The 21,762-nt window shown below is 34.1% G+C and overlaps 1 protein-coding gene across 3 annotated transcripts in view; it reads left to right on the forward strand.

Moving 5' to 3' along the window:
• The window catches only part of LOC125611249 (mediator of RNA polymerase II transcription subunit 13-like), a 216,700-nt gene that overhangs the window by 124,680 nt on the left and 70,258 nt on the right, over positions 1–21,762 (forward strand). For all 3 annotated transcript variants that reach the window (XM_048785659.1, XM_048785660.1, XM_048785661.1), the window contains exon 3: positions 9,790–9,873. In XM_048785659.1, the coding sequence (XP_048641616.1) occupies positions 9,790–9,873 (84 nt within the window). The remainder of the gene's footprint in view (positions 1–9,789; positions 9,874–21,762) is intronic.

Here is a 21,762-nt window from a genome sequence, read left to right on the forward strand (position 1 = left end):
TCCCTCCCTCCCTCCCTCCCTACCTTCCTTCCTTCCTTCTTCTTTCTTTTGCTGGGGATTGAACCCAGGGTCTTGTGTATGCAAGGCAAGCACTTACCAACTGCTCTATATACCCTGCCCCTTACTTGAAACGTTTTCACTTTTCTTCCTGAATCTATGGATAGGATAGTACTTGTAGGTCACCAAAGCTGAAAGGATAGTCTACTACTAGAGTTTCATAGCCAAGCTGTCATCTAAGATGATATCATTACAGTATCACTGTTTCAGATATTTTAACTGTAGAACATCCCTTCCCTCCAAATTTCTTGATTTTTTTCGTTCTGAATTAGTTTTGGTCCCAATCCTGTAATTTGGAGTAGACATAGAGATTATCTGTTGCTAAGGTGTTGTATACTCACAGAAGTGTTGATTTTGTTTAAGCATTGAGTACTCTTAAATATTCTGAATTTTTTCAGTTTTGTTCCCCTACTGCAAAATACAACAGAACAAAATTACATACAGATTCCCTTGAGGAAAATGTGGAAAATTTGTTGTTTCTGTAATGCTGTGTTAGAATGAGTCTTTTTTGTTTTTGTTTTTTAAACCGGTTTAGTAATCAATGTACGTTTAAGCACATTTTTAAAATATAGAATTTCTAGGGAATGTGGAACAAAGTATATAGTTTTTAATATTGTAGTGTGCCATTTTTTAAAATATGATGGTTTATTCCTTTCAAAAAATGTTAATGAATTTGTGGTTGAATTTTTAGTCTTGTAGTTTGAATGGTAGCTAATCCTTTTTCTTTGTTGAGAGAAAATTAGAAGAGCCCAAAAGCTGAGAAGGGAAAGAAATGAGCATAATTCATTTATTCTGGGCTCATGAATTCAGAATTTATGATGAAAACTAAAGTCCAGGTCAAGTTAAATTATTACTTTTGAGAAAATTAATTGTGACACACAGTAAAATTCGGGAAAGATCTAAAGATGTTTGGGTTAGAAATTGGTTTGATTTTAGGATGTTTTACTTAGTTACCCTGACCTCAGTAAGTTTTGTTAAAATCCTGTGAAGTATGGGTCACTGAAGAGTTTTTGTGAATGTATATAATATATCCAACATGTGCGTGACATGTTGTAAATGTCAATAATTTTTAATTTTTCCCATAAATTTATTTTGCATAATTCAGTTTGTATTCATTAATTAAAATAGTCCCAGAATGGTTTATTTGAATTCTATTTGAATTATAAGAGTTAATTTTGAGACAAATGAAATTAGCTTATCTTTTAGAAAACAATTAATAATCAAGCTTCCCTACAAGTTCATATGCATAATCTGGGATTCTTTTGAAAATTTTTGCTAATCCTTTTGTCCTGTAAAATGATATTCTCTTCATTTAATTTAAACGATGTATTTAGTTTATGAATGAAAGTTACCCCATTCATGAAGCTGGAAAGCATTTTAAATGGTTGTTGTCAGCTTTCTTTATTCATTGTCAACAGAAACTGGAAAGATTAATATATACTTGCCCTTTTTATTTTTCTTGAGTTTAGAACATTTGCTATAACGTCCTCACCTGTTTACAACCTAAATTAACACAGGTATAGTTTGCTACCCTTTTCTTGGAAATTTTCTGTTATGCCTAAGTACTATTCAGGTAATGTTGACTTGCTTCTCCATGTGGACGTTGTGAGGTTCTGGCATGGAAAGCAGAATTGAGGTTATTGAACAGATCATCCAGGGCAGCATCACTTGCAGAAGTGTGTGCTTCTGGAACAATTTTTTCTTCAGTTTGCACATTAACAAAGTTTGTACAGCAATTTATTTTTTTAAGTGCAAGAATATGTTTAATTAAAAGAATTTCATATATTACCCTGAGAAACTCTAGATTACAGCTGTGGGGGAGTCATATAAATTGATCTTCTTTACATAAAAGGCTTTGATTGCTAATGTGTACAGGATGATGTGCTTCAGTGATGGATTAAAATAATTACTCTAGAAACTTAAGGTAACAAAAACCTCTACACAGAATAAATCATTTCATTTTTTTTGTTACCATTGGTGCTGAGATAATACTGTATTGACACCGTGTAAAATATTTTACATTCTAAGGTACAGTAATGTCACAATTTCATCTTTCATTTACTCTTTTTTCATTTCTAACTTTTCACTATTTGCCTATAATATGTTACGGATATTTAGATCATATAATAGCCCCCACCTCATCCCCCCAAAAAACAAGTTAAAAAACCCCACTGCTACTCACTAAAGAGCATTTTCCATAAAGGTATCATACAGAAGACAATGTTTTTGGTGGTATGTTATATATCTGTCTAGGGGCACATATTTATAGAAATCCCTTTTTTTGTTGCTTTCAGAGACAGGAGATATTCTGAATTTCAGCTCTATCACTTAAGTATGTGATATGTGATAAGCTTACCCATGTTTATTTACCTATAAAATGGTGAAAGGTTGTTTGGTTCAGTACAGTTCTCTCATCATAAGAGCTCAATAAATGGGTAGCTGCTATTATAGCTAATAGAAGTACAGTGAAATATCAACTCTTTGCAGAGTTGGAGACAACATTTAAAAGTTAGTCTATTCAACCAACCAATTCTGGGATTGCATTCTGTAATATCCTTTTTACTTGGTCATTCCTTCTTTGAATACTTCTGGTTATGTGAACACAGCTTTACATCTTCAGGGAGTACTCAGGGTTAGAAAGTCCTTTTTTTTATACTGAGTAGAAATCTGTCTTCCTACAACTTTTGTTTCTTTATCTTAGTATTCTCCTTTGGGGTCATATATAACTCATGCAATCCAACTTTCCTCTGGTTACCTGTTTGATAGCAAACTTGAGTTTTTTTTCCTTTCCTTTTTTATAGTTCATAGCATATGATTTTGATTCCCCATCTCTCCTTGCCAGCCTTACACATATGCCTCCATTTGGTTCCATTTTCTCCAATATGATTGTCACTGTTCTACTTTAAAGTGTCATAAATGTTTCATAAATTATTGCTTTGGTCTTCTTCATCAGTCCAGGCTAGGTTCAGTTATGCTGCATGAACAGAAGACCTGGAAAAAGGATCCATTGATTTTTAGGGTGTTTTACTTAGACAGTTACCCTGACCTCAGTAAGACTTGTTAAAATCCTGGAAAGTATGGGACTATACTTGACTATATAGTACTATTCCACATCCTCTTGCTAATGGGGCAACCACTGTCTACAGACTTGCAGAGCTCCTTGGTAGAGAACACAGAGCAAAGTCACATGGTCAAGCTCAATGTCAGTGAGACAGGGAGAGAAATCATATGTTTGGGAAAAAGATAAATCTGCCATACCTAAATTGAGGTAATCTGAACTCCAAATGGCTGCCAGGTATGTCACTGAAACAGATCGTTCTAGAATATAATCATAGATGTATTTATATACTCTTTTCAAACCTTCAAGCTCACGTTGGCTCCTTTGGTATTCTCTTAGTTAGAATTCCACAATCTGAGAGTGGTTAGATGTTCTATATTTTGTAGTCTTGGATTATCATGCATTTTCTGGTTCTTTGGGGAAAGTAAGTGTGCGTATGATTTTCTTCATGATTGATTATCTCTTTCTGGCATAATTCCTAGAATAATAAAATAGTTTATACTTGTACAAAATCTCTGCTCATTCAACTCCCCCCATCTTTCTCTTCTTTCCCTATATGCTATTAGTGTACTAGTTTAAATTATTATTTATCAGCTTTTTAAATTCTTTATCAGTTTTTTAATTTAGTGAAATTTTGTTTCGTATTCATAATAATTTTTTCAAGGTTGTGCTGTATTTTAAGGTTAGGTTATTAATGGAAAAGTACTTTTTGACTAGAGTATGGAAAACAAAAATTTGCAATTGTTTTTCAGGAGTTTCTTCATTTGGCATTTTTAATGCCTACTACTCTTAAGTTGTCACAGTTGATCCAAGCTTTCACGATTTATCATGTCCTTGTTACTTGTCTCATGACAATGAAGAAAACCATGGATTAATTGAAAAGCTTCTGAAAAAGCCAGAAAATGTGTGCGTTTCAAAAAACCAAATTTTTGAACATTGTTTTAGTGATTTGACTGCATGTGGTACTAATGAAAATCTTGTTTTTAAAATAGCTTTGTAGAAATACCTAAAATGTCTGGCATAATGCTGTCAAACTGGCACTGTGTGTGTTAGGATACTTTAATTTTCATTTTCTTGAAGATTTTTAGAATAAAATAAATGAGCTAATTTTTATGGAAAGAAATTTGTTTGCTCTAAAATTTGAATCAGTGCTTTGTACACAGTAGAAGATTAGGCGAGGCTTTTGAAGCTGCTGTGCTCTGTCATGTCCATGCTTCTGCAGGGAGACTTTCATCTGGGGTACTGGACACATGTGAGACACATGTCCTCTTCTGAGTAGTCCACTGGTGCTGCCAGCATATTCACTCCATGGTAGTTTATAACTCAGCTAAAAAAATTGCCTTTGTCCCAGCGCTTCTTGGTTTGCCAAGAGTTGGTGTTTTTTAATTTTATTTGGAAAACACAGTAAAAACAATGGGTCGAAAATTGGAATTATAATTATGACAACAATAATGTTGTATTCATAGATTTCTAGTTCTCGGTGTATTATGTTATTGTGATCTGACAGAGATGGTCATCAAAGGGCGAGCAAGTACTGTCCGTGGAGATGGTAGATTAGAGATTTCAGAATAAGAAGTATATTCACAGATTAATAAGTAGATGAGGGTAGGTATGTGTATGGTTGAAGGAATGGTGATATGACATGATTGAAGGTCCTTGACATAATGTGATAACAGGGGCAAGAAATGAGTAATCAGTATATTGCCATTTTATTGAAATGGCATAATATGCAGTTTTTTTTTTTTTTTTTAACAGCAGAAGGAAAATAAGAAGAAAGTACAAAAATTACAGATACACATGATTGGAAACACAGATCTAGTTGTAAATGTCTAGAAAGAAATCTCAATGTAAGCAATCATTATACTTAATATTTTTAGAGCAGGGCATGGATTAAAACTCAAAAATAATGAAGTTTTGTTGTTGGAGAATGGGATTAGATACTTAAATTTTGAAACTAGATAAGAGAGATATAGCTCTTTGGGACTGCATAAGAATGGGAATTTGAGGTGAGGCTAGATCTGTAAAAGAGCTTACCCTTGCAGGGATGTTAGGAGGGGAGCAATTGAGGCTGTGTGGCTGCAACAGCTGGTATCTACTAGGGCAGAGTGGAATCCCAGGGTAATGAAGATCTAGGGTTTAGTTGGAAAAACTTTCTTCTGCCCCTGGGTCATAGGAGTTAGATTTTATTCTGTTAGAATTTGGGAACATTGCTGTTTCGACTTCTCCGCATGTATGTTTGATAAAAATTTGAGTGGTGAGATAATAGAGGGAATTTTGATAAGATTGGAGTAGTGCTGCTGAGGGTGTTTTGGCATACAGTTACATAAAATTTATTGTATGCGAGCAACTCTGTAATTCGATGATGACATTAAGATGCAGTTTGGTTGAGGTTATCATAGGGAAACACTGTACTTAGATTTTCTAATCAGTGAAATTAATTATATACATGTGTGCATAATTTGAGTGGCACAGAAGCAGCCAGAGCTGGTAGTGACCTTCCTTCTATACCTCCATAATGTCCCACCTGGGAAAATGGCTTGCTGAGGGGCTTAGGCTTTGGGCATGCTATAGTGCTTGTAATCTTACATCAAGTCTGCCTGTGGCTTTGGGATTGGAGATTGTGGCTTGCCAATTTTGGAGTCAGGTTGCACTTTGTAGCTAATTATTCAGAGCCATATGGCGTGACACAGAAACATTAGGTACACACACAGACACACACATGCAACCTGATTTCATTTTCATTTTTCAGCAGCTGTTTCTTTTCCTTTTGAAACAGTGATTTTTTTGGGGGGTGGGGGTGGGGGGAGGTGGCTAAGATTGGGAATAAAAATAACTTTTTAGTATTAGGTGCTTAAAGGACTTTTTATAATCTGGCATCACATAATGATCTTATAAGAATACTGAAGCTTTACAGAATTAAATCATATCTTAATAGTAAAGCAGTTTTAAAAATGTGGATCACGATGACTGAGGTAACTGGACAAGCTGGGTTAACCGATATATTCTTAGCACTATTTGTGATATTGACTTGAAATAATTTGTGGCAGATGGAGTGTGTCTGCTAGGTTAATTTGTTTGTGAAATAAAGTAGAAATTTTGATCCTCAAATATAAGAAAATAAAGATTGATAGAGTATAAAGAAGGGAACATTATATTTCTGATGTAATTTTTAGACTTTAGAATTGTCTCCTTAAGAGATTTGCTTAACTGTATTCTTCAAATGTAATTAAGGCATTTGGGCACTTGTGCTAGTTTTCCTCAACATGATTTCTAGCTGTTGTGTGATTCCCTCTATTTTAAGTATCTTCTGTGATTTTAGTTTGCAGTGTGAAATGATAGGCTATAAAGAATAAAATAGGTAGATATTTTCCTCCCTCAAAATATAGAGTGTGAGAATACATACACACAAGAAAATTCAAATACTATGAGGCTACCCATATTAGTGGTTATAAGCAAAAAGAACAACAATATTATGAATAGGAAAATAATCTAATTTCATTTCTCAAATATTTATTGAGCATCACTGTAGAGTAGAACATAAGGTATATTATATCATAGGCATTTAAATATGAGCCATAGAAATTAATTGTTACGACTGAGTAGTGCAAAGGTGATTTGTAGAGTTAAAAGGATGTGCCTGCTTGATTTGAGACAGGGCAAAGATGGTTGAAATTTAAATTAGAGGAGGAGAGAGAGAATGGCACAATAAAAGATTTCAGGCCAAAGCAGAGTAAGTAGGCATCGGTAGTAGTATTTAATATGGAAAAATTCTTATTCTAGAATCTACTTCATAGAGTTTTTACCTGCCCTGTGAATTGAGCGTTTTGCTCTTTTGTGCGTTTTTTCTATGCATAGTTCTTAGTAGCTCTCAATAGTTTTTTTTTTTTTTTTTTAACTGCATATCTATGACCCAAAAATGATTGAGAAAGGAGGACTTAGTACCTCAGTATAGTCTTGCTATTGAGTCAGCATACTGTCATCACTCAGCCAGGTGGTAGAACTCTCCTTAACAAAGACAAGCCTCCTCTTCTCCAGGTAGTATTGACTAATCTGGGAGGGGCCAAATTTGAATATCCTCCTTCTTGCACCAATACATACAAAATAGAGTCAAAACACGCCTTTATTCAATGCAATTCTATGTTCTCAATGTTTTTCTTTCACTATGTTGGAAACCACTTATCACATAGATAACTGATTAGCAGTTGAAAAATCACATAAGTCATTATTCTTTTCTTTTGGAAACAGATGGTTCAGACTAAAGGATCGGTAGTTTCCATTCTATTCTGTATATTAGTGATAATAACCTTTTGTTGACATTGCCTGACAAAGAAATATGATCTGTAATGGGAACTCCAGGAGATACATTCACACAGAGTTACTCTCAGATAGCAGTCATTAGCCTTTTGCAATTTCCTTTTGTCCTTGAATGGTCTTGGCTGTGTGCTGCTCCCCCACATTCCAGACTCTGCTTTTTCCTAGAATAAGTCAGTGAATAGAATTTGTGGCTTTTATTACACAGAAGGGCAAGGATTTTGAAATACACTTTTATACATTGTCCTTTAGTCACAGATATCTTGTTTTTTTTTCTTTCATATTCTGTAAAGCCTTGGATTTTCTAACTATACTCTGTAAATTTCACATTGTCTTTGTTACTTACTAAATAATTCTTTTGAATTTTGACCTTCAAGGCATTTATGAGAGAGTGATTTTTTTTTAAGATGTTATTTACTAGGTGAAGATGTGTCACTAGAAGACTATTTAGTGTTTGATGGGATTCCATACCTGTAACATAGCCTGTTGCTTTCATTAAAAGCATTATTGATTTTAAGGTCTACCTTCAATTTAGCAGCAGCTTTTGGAGAATAAAGAAACACTTTCACATTAATTCAGTGGTAAGATATATCTGGATTTAAGAAATGAGGAAATAATGAAGAAAATGGTAATAGTTAAATTTCATGTTTCTGTGATCAGACATACCTGGGCTTAATGGCATTTCTCCTATTGATAATATGTGTGACCTTGGTTAGGTGTTTAGCTTTTTCACTTATACTGTTACAAGAATTAAATGAGACACGGTGCCTGGTGATCAACATGTGTAGTTGTGATAGTAGCAGTTCTTTCAAGCGATTATTGATAGTATTATTGATGGAAGAAACCTGATATCAAACTTGGGATTTTTCACTGGAAATATTTATTTATATACAGCCTATCTAAAATTAATATGTCTTTCGGCTAGTGAATAAACTGTGGAGGCATGTTTTCAGTTTTGCTTCTTGTGTACTTTCACCTTGGGTGAAACATCATATTCACCTTGGGTGAAAGTTGGTATCTATTTAGCTGAGGATGTGTGCTGTATTTTGTATTCTAAATTTAATAAAGTCATATAATTTAAGTATGCTTCTTTAATTTCGTAACTTAGGAAGTCAGATTAGGTTATTTTGAAAATGAATTTCTCCATTATGAATAAGAAAATTGTTATAGAAATTAGTTTTTGGAATAAAACCAGTTGAAGCCAGTGACATTTTGATTTAACAGTGTTTCATATTCATTCTGCCCAAAGGGATTTACATTGTGGACAGTAGAAACTATTGCCATTTACTAACCCATTTAACTTGCAATGAGTAGGGTGAGGGCTTGAATTCTTTCTTTTGTCCTTGATATTGTGGAAATTACAGAGACAAAAGTGAAGTACAGAATTGCCTGAATATTGAATAAAGAATTGCTATATAGCTCTTTACCTGGTAGGACAAACCTTATATAGAAGAATTATATGCAACAATCTTGACACTTTTTCTTACAAAATATATTTCATTGAATGGTATTAAGGAGACTACTGTATTTCAGCAGTTCAAAAAATTTTATAGTTTTTTAAATTTGGGATGCTCTTTACAATCAATGACATCTCATAATTGGCCAGATGGTAGTTATGATACAGTTTTCATTTGCCTGCACATGGGTGAACTTGGTCATAACTGTCTGTGTTGTTGTTGAAGCATTATTGGTATTTCTGTGGTTAGGGCTTAGTTTCTACTTAATGTTTCAGAAAGAATACAATTTGACATTGAAACACAACTAACATGGCATGGAAACAGAAGTGGGGAGCAGTTTAGATATGAGTAAAATGAATACTAAAGTATTTTTCTATGCCTTCTAAGGAAAATGCTTAAGTAGATGAAGCTGTGTACCCCCCCCCCCCAATTTTGCCTAAAGGATTACCTTTCAGAAGCCAACCCCAAACCAGAAAATCAAACCACACCACAACTAAAACAAAAACCCAGCATTAAAACTTGCAAGATGAGTGACCATGGCTCTGATGAATATCTCTGAGGCATCTTAAGAAATGCTGTATTTCTGACATTCTTCATGATACAAGAATTGAATTCATTGCAGAAGTGTGATTCAATTTGAAGTAATTCTGAAGTGTAAGAAGTTTTGGGAATACTTCAGCCAGTTTATATTGCTTATTTTCTCCCATGGGCATAAAAATCCATGTGCAAAATCAGGGAGTTCTTTCAGTAAGTGTAATGTAAAACTTTTAAGTAACAATAATACTTTGACAGTCTAATTGGTGATGTTTTATTTTTATTGGTGTTTTTAATCTGGGATTATGGATTCATTGATTTGCTAATTTGTTATTGAATCTATAAAAGTAATTATTGATGAATTTATTATAGGTGCCTAATGGACAAGAACTTCGTTAGGATTGGGAAGTGGTTTGTTCGACCCTATGAGAAGGACGAAAAGCCAGTCAACAAAAGGTGAGTCTTTTTGGGAGTGCTCTTGGCTTTTCACTTTCTTCTGTTTGACCACAACTGTCTTTGGGGACAAATTGGGTGAGGAGATCAGCTTATTTATTTATTTTCTAATAATGGTTTAGATATACTTAGATTCCTGGATGAGATATTATTTTCTAATAATTGCTTAGATATACTTAGATTCCTGGATGAGACAATATTATTGTTGTTGGATATGAAAAATTGGAGTAGAAAGGTAAATTGTCATTATACTCTTGTCTAAACCATTTATTTATTACATGATCTGTAATTTAGGCATTCTCTTTTGTTATTTTCATTATCATTCCTCAATCTTTCTTCCTTAAATTGTTGTATGGCATAACTTTAAAAATAGTCAAGAGAGCTAGCTGTGGTAGCACATGCCTGTATTGCTAGCAACTCACGAGACTGAGACACGAGGATTGCAAGTTCAGGGCCAGCCTCAGCAGCTTAGCAAGACCCTAAACAACTTAGTGAGAATCTGTATCAAAAAATAAAAAGGGCTGGGGATGTAGCTCAGTGACAAAATGTCCCTGGGTTTAATCCCCAGTACAAACAAAACAAAACAAAAATCATCACATGAATTAAAACAGTGGAAATTGTATAGTATTGATTGATACTCCTTGACGCTTATAAGAACTAGACTATGAATTACTCCTCTAAGCAATCCTAAACATTTAGCCAGCATTTATGATATATATAGACTTAAATCAGTACTTGAATAACTATGGAATTTTAGATCATTCAAACCAGAATCAGAAAACAAAGCCCTCAAAAGTTTGCTGTTTACCTTACCTACCTCTGACCATAGCAGAGACTTTGTATGAATCTTAGGTGGATGATGATTATTTTTGAAGAGAAGGGTGCACCTATCTCTGTTCTGCTGTCAGTGGACTTGCCCAAGGGGCCTAGCTGCTGGCTACAGGTTAGAGCTCTTTTCTGTTTGGAGAATTTCAGCAACTCACTTCCTTTTAGGAAACATTACTGTCTTAACATTATTAGTTCCTACTGGGGATATAATTAGTAACTTTCGCCTGAATCTGTCCATTTTAAAACTTTAATGAAGTGATTGTGGAATCTCTTCATTAACCAAATCTCATTTATAAAAACTTCTTTTTATATTGGATAAATGAACACTGGTAGTTTTCTTTGCTAAATCACCATGAACTTCTTTGAAATATTTCCCTTTTTTTAGTACATTTAATATCTTTAGTATTTACAAAAGAAAACTTATGTAGAACTTAGTTTATATGCACCACATTACACCTAAAAAAGGATAAAAATGCTTTTAGAAAGGTATGAGTATGTACAAGTGTGATTATATTTACAGATACTTTGACAGAATGGACTTTTTCATTTATATATATTTATTTGACCTAACTAGTGAATGTGTTTTGTGATTTTTTTAGTTTTAATCTTAACATTTTCCTTTAATTTACAGAGGACTTAGATTTTCTATATGGTTAAGGTTTTGGCTTTTATGTTTATTATACTAAATGGTTAAATGTATATGTGTTTATACACACACACACACACACACACACACATATTTAAAGCCCAGTGATCTTATCTACTGTTCTTAGTGTGCTTCCCCTTGGTTAGCATGGATTCTTACATCTCAATTAACTGAGCTAGTCACAAAATTTTTGGTTATCAGATGTAGGTGTTCGTGTGATTATTTGGTGACACTGGATATTGAAATGTAGAGATCAAAGGAGTAACAATTATGATATTAATAGCAAAAATAACATTAAAAGTCAAAAGTCACTATCAATTTATTTGATATAGAGTTTGTATATTTTTACATTTAATTTAGATTCCAAAAATCATTGTAACTTCAGCAAGCCAGATGTAAATATTGTATGCACTGTGTTGGATGTTTGATTTGCTATAACTTGGAGGCTACAGATGTCCAAGCAATGTCATTGAATTAGTTTTAGATCTTATAGCCATGATTGTAGACTTTTTTTTTTTTTGTAATTCAGAAATGTTAATGATTCTGAAACAATATTTCAGGAGAATTATTAAGCCAAAGATGAAGTTTATGAGTTGGCATTTGCTATATAAAAACAAACAAACAGCATTAGGTGTGAGGACTTTTTCTCCTCCAGATTGTTTTGTATGAACAGAGTGATGGTAGAAAAGGGCATTTGGAATTTAGAAGATATTTTGGTTCATATTTTGGAAGTTTGATTTCAGATAAGTTGTTTAGTTTCTCTGAGTGGAACTTTTTGTGTTTTTTTTTCCTTCTGATATTGAGTTGAAAAATAGTTATTACCATCTTATGTAGTTATTGTGACGATCAAATGAGACATTTCATGTAATAGTTTATAATTTAGTTGAGAAAACATAGAAGTGAATTTTCTTATATTTGTCTTTTATGTATCAGTTTAGTGACCAGTGGAGAAGAGAAATTTGTTGTCCAGTACTAAACAAATCATTTGTTCAGATAAGTATTTTAGAACAGTTTTTATTTGATGCCATTATATAGATAAAAGGAATAAGTTTAATAAATAATATTTCACGTAAATAAAGAATATAATGCGCGCGCGCGCGCGCGGACACACACACACACACACGCACACATATGTGTATGTGTATCAGGGTTGAACCTAGGGCCGCTTAACCACAGAGCCACATCCCTAGGCCCCTTTTAAATTTTGAGACAGTCTTACTAAGTTGCTTAGAGGTTGGTAAGTTTCTCAGGCTGGCTATGAACTTGTGATCCTCCTGCCTTAGCCTCCAAGTTGCTGGAATTACAGATGTGTGCAACCATGCCCAGCCAGATATTTTTATTCGTAGATTAAAATGTGATTTATCTTCAAACCATATTTGAACCGTGGATATGGCTTGGCATTAAATTGTGTGATAGCCTGCCCAAGACCCATGGTTCAATCTTCAGCGCCCTACCTTACCCTCCAAAAGATTTATCATATTGCTTATTGTAGGTAACTTAAGTAATTCTAAGAGTGTTGGCAAATACATAATTTTTTTTTTTTTGGTATTGGGGACTGAACCCAGGGGCGCTTAACCACTGGCATCCCACCCCCTTTAAAAAATATTTTATTAGAGACAGGGCCTCACTAAATTGCTGAGGCTGGCTTTGACTTTGTGAGCCTCTTACCTCAGTACCCCAAGCCACTGTGCCAGGCTGGCAAATATATTTTTTTAATGAGTTCTACCAGTAAGATTAATAACATAATTTCTTGTACTGTATTTGCTCTTCATGTTGATACTAAACAAAATCATTTACTTGTAGACTCTAAAAGAATTCTTAATGTTATATATAAGATGATGTTGGGGATAATTCTTAAAAATATACATATTATATATTAAATATGTATGCATGTATATATTTGGCCGACTAGACTGAAAAGGATAATAGAAATGTATTTAATGTTATTTTTTCTCTATATTGAGATCTTTTGTTGTTTATACCCTTGATTTGAAAGTTGATAATGAAAATTTTGGTTTTGTCTTAAAGAGTTTTGACAACTAAAATCAAACATAAAATTTCTGGTGTCTAAAGTATTTGTTGAACTAAAAAAAAAAAGCCCTTTGTCCAACATATGATTACAAATGAAGTAATAAAAAACCATTATTTTACTTCAAAAAGAAATCATTGATCATGGAATTTCTTTTGAGTGGAAAAGTGTGTTTCCTAATTTACCGTAGCTTTGTCCATATTTTATTATTGCAGAATTTGAAATCTATATACCTTGGCCTTAAAAGCCATTTTAATGAAACATTTTGATTCCCTGCCCTCCCCTTCCCCATTAAGTACAGTATTTCTGTACATCTGATAATGAGAAATGACCTTTTCTCATTATCAGATGTACAGAAGCTATGTTAACACAAATACCAGCTTGCTGGGCTGTTAATTGAATTAATTTGCCATTACTTCTTACGGGTGATCTCACCCTCTTCTTGGAAGATATTCCAGAATTCTCACATATTTTCAGATAGTCTCATTACTTTTGTATGTGCCAGTGGCAGGGGGCACACATTAAAAGTATATTATTTTGATTTAAATTTAAAAATTTTAAATGTTTTTAAAATTTTTAACAGTCTATTCTATCTAACATACATATTCAGAAAATATGTGAACTTTTTAGGTTTAATAGTATAGATTTTGATATTAAATCTATCATAGACCAGAAATATTTTGATACAGGAGAATATTTTTTAGTATTTTAAAATTGTCCAATACTTTTTCTCCCCTCCCCTTTCTTTCTACTTACACTTTGCTTAGTCCTTTTTTTCCCTCCCCAAACCATGTTCCAGCTGAGTCTTCTGTGTTCTTTCCTTCTAGACACCCTCAGAGGAGAAGGTAGGGAAAGGATTCCCCTTGTCTAGCAAGGGAGCAGATAAGTCACCTCAAGGTGAAAGGTAAAGGGAGACTCTTCGTAGTGTCCAGAAAATTAAGACCAGAAGCTATATTTATTTCAGTTTTATTCACAAATTCACTTTGCATATGTGATACCTTTTGTCATATATCTATTAAAAGGCCTAGCTCTGGGGAATCCCATAAAGGATTATTAATTTAGCTTATCTAATCCTGCATAGTAGTTTAATAGCTTTTGTGCGGTAGATCTCTAAAATATGTTGTCATTTTCTGATGGTTTATCTGATGAAATTAGATTCTGTTGAAATTAAAAGGCAGCGTATATACTGCCAATCAGATATGTTTGAGAATCATGTGAGAAGAGGGATGAGATTATAATGTTGGAGAATATCAATGTTTACAGACTAGATCAAGGAAGAAGAATAGTAGACTGAAGGGTCAACTAGAAATGAAAACCAGGAGAGACTGGTGTCAACAAAACCATGAAATTAGAAAGTTTAAAGACTAATTATCTGTCTGCCATATAAGCCATGTGAAGCACTTACCAAAAAAGGACTGTTACATTTGGCATTCATGGAGTCAGGATGACCATAAAGATGAGCACCTCTGGTGGATGTCCAAATTCATATTGCTGAGGAGGGAGTTTTAAATGGAATGGAAATGAAGACACTGAACGTAGAGTTCTTGCCATATTTATTACAAATACCTGCAAACTCAAATATTTATTACAGGAAGAGTGGAGACAAACACTTAATGAAAGCTTATGATAAAACTACATGATAATAGAAAAGTATCTTCCATATACCAGATACTCTGCTGTGTACTTTCACAAGTAAGCATTAAAGAGAGAATGTTAACTTGAAAGACCAGTTCACTCAGAGATGATGATCACCAACTATATACTTTTCGGGTAGCCTTTTTAGTTATTTTTCCCCCTTTTCTGAAAATTCTAAAAGAAGTTATAATTATTAGTTTTTAGCTTTCATTTGTCCTATTGGTGGTCTGAAAGTGTACATATATATCATTCATTGATTTTTTGTTGTTGTTTTAAAGTAAAATGTGTTTAAATATAAATGTCTTTTAAGAAGGATTTGAAATACTTTACATCAAGAGATATAACTTTTTTTAGCTGTACTGGAGAGATTGAGAGAATACCACTGTTGTCCTTCCTTTTAAAATTCCTGCTGGAGGATTGAAACTAAGCTGAAAACAAATGTCTCTTTGTTCACCCAGAAATAGGGATGATCTTCCATTAACTGTTTGACCTGTGGGACTTACTGAAACCCCCTGGACTTCAGTTTTAGCATTTATTATTTCTAAAATGTCTTTACTATTCAGATTCTTTGATTCTATGAAAATTATAAAGTCTAGGCACCCACCTCTATATGTCCTCCCACCCCCCACTAAAACCATGTGCCTTCATTGTGCTTGGGTTTGCTGTAAACAAAAGTAATTCCTTTATCTACCAATGAAAGGAATTTCTTTTTAATTTTTTTTTAGTTGTTGATAGACCTTTATTTTATTCATATGTGGTGCTGAGAATTGAAAGCAGTGCCTCACACATGCCAGACAATTGCTCTACTGCTGAACTCCAGCCCCAATGAAAGGAATTTGATAACTGTTCTTCCTGAGGGTATGCAAGGTATAAAAGAACATTTCTGGAGAAGAAGGATTATGTTAATACCAGTAATGATGTTTCTAATTGCATTAGGAAGAGAACCGGAAAATTTAGTGGCAGTTGAAGTTTTCTCTACTTTTATAACATAACTATCTGTTTTACTTTTGTATAGATGCTTCTTAGCTGAAGGCCACTTCATGTGTTGAGTAAAGTAGTCAATTGAAGGATCAGGGTGTGAATGAATGGAGGTTGTGTTAGCTAACTTTTCAGCACTGTGACCAAAATACCAGACAAAAATACCTTAGAGAAGGAAAAGTATATTTGGTTCATGGTTTCAGAGGTCTTAGTCCATAGTCACTGACTTTATTTCTCTGGGCCTGAGGTGGGGGAGAGTGTCCTGGCGGAAGGGCATGATGGACTGAAACTCTACTCATGGCAACTGGGAAACAGAGTGTGGGTGGCCAGAGATAAAATATACATCCCTAAAGCACAACCCCTTCCCGCTCATGACCTACTTCCTCCAGGCAGGGTACTTGCCTACAGTTGTCACACAAGCATAATAGTCCTTCTAAATCATCAAATTGTTAATGGATTAATGCACTGATTAGGTTAAAGTTCTCATAATCTAATCCTTTTATCTCTTATTCCTGCATTCATACAGAATCTTCTGAGGATAGACCTCATATCCAAATGATAACAGAAGTTCAAATAAACTTTTGGTATTCTGAAGGAAGCAGCACTGTTGAGTTTATTCATATCACATTCTTTTTTTATATCATTATTTATTCATTTATTTTTTACATGGTGCTGAGGATCGAACCCAGTGCCTCACATGTGTGAGGCAAGTGCTCTACCACTGAGCCCTAGCCACAGCCCATATCGCATTTTTAAAGATGTTGTGCATAGTAAGTTTCTCTAAGAACTTGGGATCCTTCTACATCAGTCTCCCAATACTACAATATCCTATAACTACAAGGATATTGTAGTATATCAACTATATCATTCTCACAGATGAATGAAATTATTCCGGAAATTAGCTGTATTTTAAAATGAATGCGTATACCTCTCCTATTTTGCAAATGTATCCACAGTGCATTCTGCTGAAATATATTTGCTTTAAGAAAAAGTATAAAAATAGCTAGGCCCTATGATGTATGCCTGTGACTCACAAGGATGAGGCAGGAGGATTGCAAATTCTAGGCCAGCCTCAGCAACTTAGTGAGACCCTGTTTCAAAATAAAAAATAAAAAGGACTGGAGATTTAGTTCAGTAGTAAAGCACTCCTAGGTTAAATCCCCCTCCCCTTCCCCCACCAAAAAAGTGCATTAAAAAGTATATATTCCTTTAAAGTTGGTTGCACTTCTGATTTCTCATAATATTTCAGTGACATTGGGAGAATTTTTATGGCAGTAGAATATGACTGACATGTCTGAGGAATATGACTGCTGCTATTTTAATAATATTTGTATTTTTTCACTTACACATTTGTGTGTTTCTTTTCTTTCTTTTGTTTTTAGAGAGAGAGTTTTTTAAAATATTTATTTTTTAGTTTTCGGCAGACACAACATCTTTGTTTGTATGCGGTGCTGAGGATCGAACCCGGGCTGCACGCATGCCAGGCGATCGCGCTACCACTTGAGCCACATCCCCATCCCTGTGTATTTATTTTCAAAGTGAGAATTCAAAGTTTGTCAGTGATGGAGAAGGGAAAATTTTCTTGATTTTTAAAGTTGTAATATTTTGCCCACGATTATCAATTCGTTTTTCAATATGATTAAAAAACATGAGAATCTTGAGATTATATTTATAATTTTCTATTATAGACTACCATATATCTCTGCTACCTATATTATTCATTCTAAAAGTTATAATAGTATTATGATGCATTTTAAAAGTGAATTATTAGGGGTTGGGGTTGTGGCTCAGAGGTAGAGTGCTCGCCTAGCACACGTGAGGCACTGGGTTCAAACCTCAGCACCACATAAAAATGAAATAAAGATGCTGTGTCCACCTACAAGTAAAAACAAGTGAATTATTAGTTTTCTAATATCAAATACACATTAGAAGGTATTATCCTTTTCAGTTCCATTATTAGTTTTCTAATATCAAATACACATTAGAAGGTATCCTTTTCAGTTCCATTTACTTTCTAGTTTATGTAACCGTATAGTCAGAACACCATTGCAGCATAGGCATGAAAGAAGACAGATTCTGAAAATTCTCAGAAGTACTAAGAGTTTAAAAAATTGGCAAATTTATGTCTTTTTTTTTTTTTTAATCTGGAGATTGAACCTTGGCACTTAACCACTGACCTAAGTCCCTAGCCCATTTTATTTTTTATTTTGAGACAGGATCTCACTAAATTACTTCGGGTCTTGCTGAGTTACTGAGGCTTGCCTCAAACTTGGGATCCTCCTGTATTAGCCTCCCAAATTGCTGGGATTACAGTTGTGAGACACCATGCCTGGCTATACATAGTAATATTCAGTTCTGTAATTTCCAGGATTTTTATCATTTTAATTTCTATAAATTTGATTTCCTATATATTCACTATACATATTTTCCTTTCTGTACTTAAGCATAGTTACCATAATTGTTTTTATGTTGGCTACGAAGTTAAAATACTTGTATTATCTCCATTTGTTGACTTTCCTCTTCAGTATGTTTTAAATTTTCCTGTTTCTTTATTTATGTGTTGAATAATTTTGATTATGGAAATTAGTAGTGTAATTGAGATTATATTTCTCTGGTATGTGTTGGCTTAATTTTTTTTTTTAAACCAGGCAATTAACTGACTGGACTCAAACTCCATATATATATATATATATATATATATATAAAAATATAATTTTTTTTAATTAGGCTTCAATGCAAAGGTATTCTAATACTAAGCTATATTGCCAGGTTTTTTATTTTTTATTTTGAGACAGGGTCTTGCTAAGTTACTGAGGCTGGCCTTGAACTTGTGATTATGCTGCCTCAATCACTAGAGTCACTGGGATTACAGGTGTGGGCCACCATGCCCAGCCCAAACTCTTATCTAGCCTGTGGTGGGTAGCACCTGAAATCTCTTTGCTTCTTTTAGCTTAGTGTTTTCCAACTTTGGTATCCTTGACACATGAAATCAATGAGTGATTTTTGCATCTGTGCCTTCTATTTACTCCAAAACTAGTTACACCTTCCTCTCTAAGTCATGACAACCTAGAATATCTCCAGATATTGCCATATGTTCCTTGGGAGGCCAAAATGCCCCTGGTTGATAACCACAGCTTTAGCCCTGGCTGGGCTGTGAGAGCTTGCTCCCTGCACATAATTTAGGAAATCAGCCAGAGTTTTGGACAAAGTTTATGTCTCTGATTCTCCTTGTTCCAGGATTTCCTTTCTCATATTCAGTAGCCGTGATCTTTGAACTTAGTCCTGTAGTTCTTTAGACCAGTAAAACTCAGAGGATTTCTGTCAGTTTTAGCCATCTAAACCAGTTCGGTGGCCTTCATGCTAAAAAGCTGAGTAGGAGGATTAGGGGGACATGGATGGGACACCATAACACTCACCCAGGGTTTCCGCCTATGCTTAGTAATTCAAATTTTAGCAGATTTTAATTTTTTCTTCAATATCTACAGTTTTTTTTGGGGGGGGGGGAGGCAGGATATGTTGATCTGGAAGGAGCTACTTTGTCACTACTAAAAGTGGAACCTGGTGATATTTTAGGACATAAACTTCACATTGCTTGTTACTATTCTATTAGTTATGCTTCACTTGCATTTACATTGTTTGTCTATTAAAATAGAATGGTTTGGCCTCTGGGACTAAATCACTTTGTGCTGGGAGACCTTCACATTATTTTACTTTACTGATAAAGAAACGACAACTGTTTTCTCAGTAATTCCAATATTTTTGTGATATATGGATTTTTTCTAACTTATTAATAGCTTTTGTGTTTTATTCTGTTTTAAAAGATGTTAGTGTTTATAGACTCATTCTCAAAATCTGTAAAGATTAATCATCTTTTTAAAAATGCATATAATAAAACTATTATTTTCCAAGTTCACATTTATAAAAAGCCTTTTCCTGAGTTACTCTTTCAGCTCTATGCAGATGTTCCTAAACAATCTTTTCATTAATGTCTTTTAGGGAATGCAGTAGGATGAGAAAAGAAACAGGTAAATAAGAGAAAGGAAGATCCAGGCAGTGACCGTACAGGCTGAAAGGCAAATGATGGGATGTGGGGGAATGGAAGAGACTCAGGCAGGGTTGCCTGTGTGATCTGGGGTGCTGTTAACAGCTAAATGGAGTCTCCTTTGGACTGTGAGACTGAGCTTCATAGAATGTTTTGATGGTGGCATCTGAGTAACAAGTTGGCAGTAGTGGAGTGCATTATAGATTAGAGTTAGATGCCAGGACATTTCTTTTTCCCTTTGGACAAGAATGTTAATTTCTGATAACATTAAGAGTGCACTTGAGATTGTTGCTTTTGGTTGATTTTACATGATTTTCCCCCCAATGTTTTTCCTTCACCAGCTGAACAGAATGAAATTAAAAATGTTATGAGAAAGATTACTTAAATAAATCCTATTCAGGGCTGGGGCTGGGGGTATAGTTCAGTAGTGGAGCGCTTGCCTAGCGTTTGCAATGTCCTGGGTTCAGTCCCCAATACTGCAAAAACAAATAAATCAATTCCATTCAACTTAAAATTACTGAGCCTAGGTTTGCTTTTTTTTTTTTTTTAAGTGAAAAGGGGAGGTTTAAGATTGAATAAGAACCTTATGTGGTTATTGTTTAATGTTTGCTTTTGAGGCATTAATACTGAAAGTGGCAATAGTAATATTTAGAAAAAATTGTAAACAAAGCTCTTTTATGATTCTTATAATAATTTCTTATATAAGAGGAAGCTTGCTATTAAAGTATTTGTGAATCACTATTTATATACATAATTTGCATTAGATGAAGTATGTATTTCTGTTATGATTCCAAATAAATGACAATGTAATAAATTTATTGTGTATTGATTTTAACCCTAAAATATTAACATAAGCTAGTTTCTGTTTCTAAAAATACTAAATATTTGAAATCACCTTCTTGTGTGAATTTTGAAATATGGTATTTGCTAGTACTGTAAATCGGTTGCCAATCTTTGATGTCATCAGGAAAAAATTTTGAGTATGTAATGTATATTATCACAATTTATCTTATTTATTTAGAGTGTTAAAAGACATTATGAAAATAAAGCTTTTGTGGGGTTCTTAGAAATTATTACGTTTAACTCTGAGAACTTAGCAGAAGAGTGTGGCTACCATACTTTATTATTTTATTAATAGTTGTGTGGAGTTGAAATATAAAAGCTTAATATTTTTGGCTAAAATACATAGAAAGCTGTGGCTGTGAAGAATCTGACTTGTCTGCTCTGACCTTGCAAGCTTCTGCCTGTCTGCTGACTTGGGTTCCTTGTGTTTCTCATCACACTCCCCTCCTGTGCACTTCTGTTAGGCTGCGTTGGTGAGACACCCTCCCACACAAGAATGCACTGTGCTGGCAGTTGAGTTTAGGTGTGTCTGAACTGTCTCTGGCATTCCTGCTTTCAAGCCGGAGCAGCCCTTCATAGTCTCTACCCTTGTTTTCCTTGCTCATGTTCATTCTGTTCCACCCTTCCTGTCTTCCCTGGCAAGTTAACTTTTATCTCTTCTTGGAACTGCTTCCCTGGGGAAACTTTTCAAATGGTTTCCTCTGATATTTTACCTCTAAATCTATCAATAGCCTATTTTTACTGCCCATCCTTCGTATGTACCTGTGTTTTAGTTCTCTCTTGAATTTGTACAATGGAAGATAAGATTTTAGTGTTCTTCCACCTTTCCCGATTCCTACTTTATGCCTAAATTGAATCTTTAAAACAGAATAATTTTTATTTTGATATCCA

Source organism: Marmota marmota, unplaced genomic scaffold (genome assembly GCF_001458135.2).
Source record: "Marmota marmota marmota unplaced genomic scaffold, marMar, whole genome shotgun sequence".
Lineage (NCBI taxonomy): Eukaryota > Metazoa > Chordata > Mammalia > Rodentia > Sciuridae > Marmota > Marmota marmota.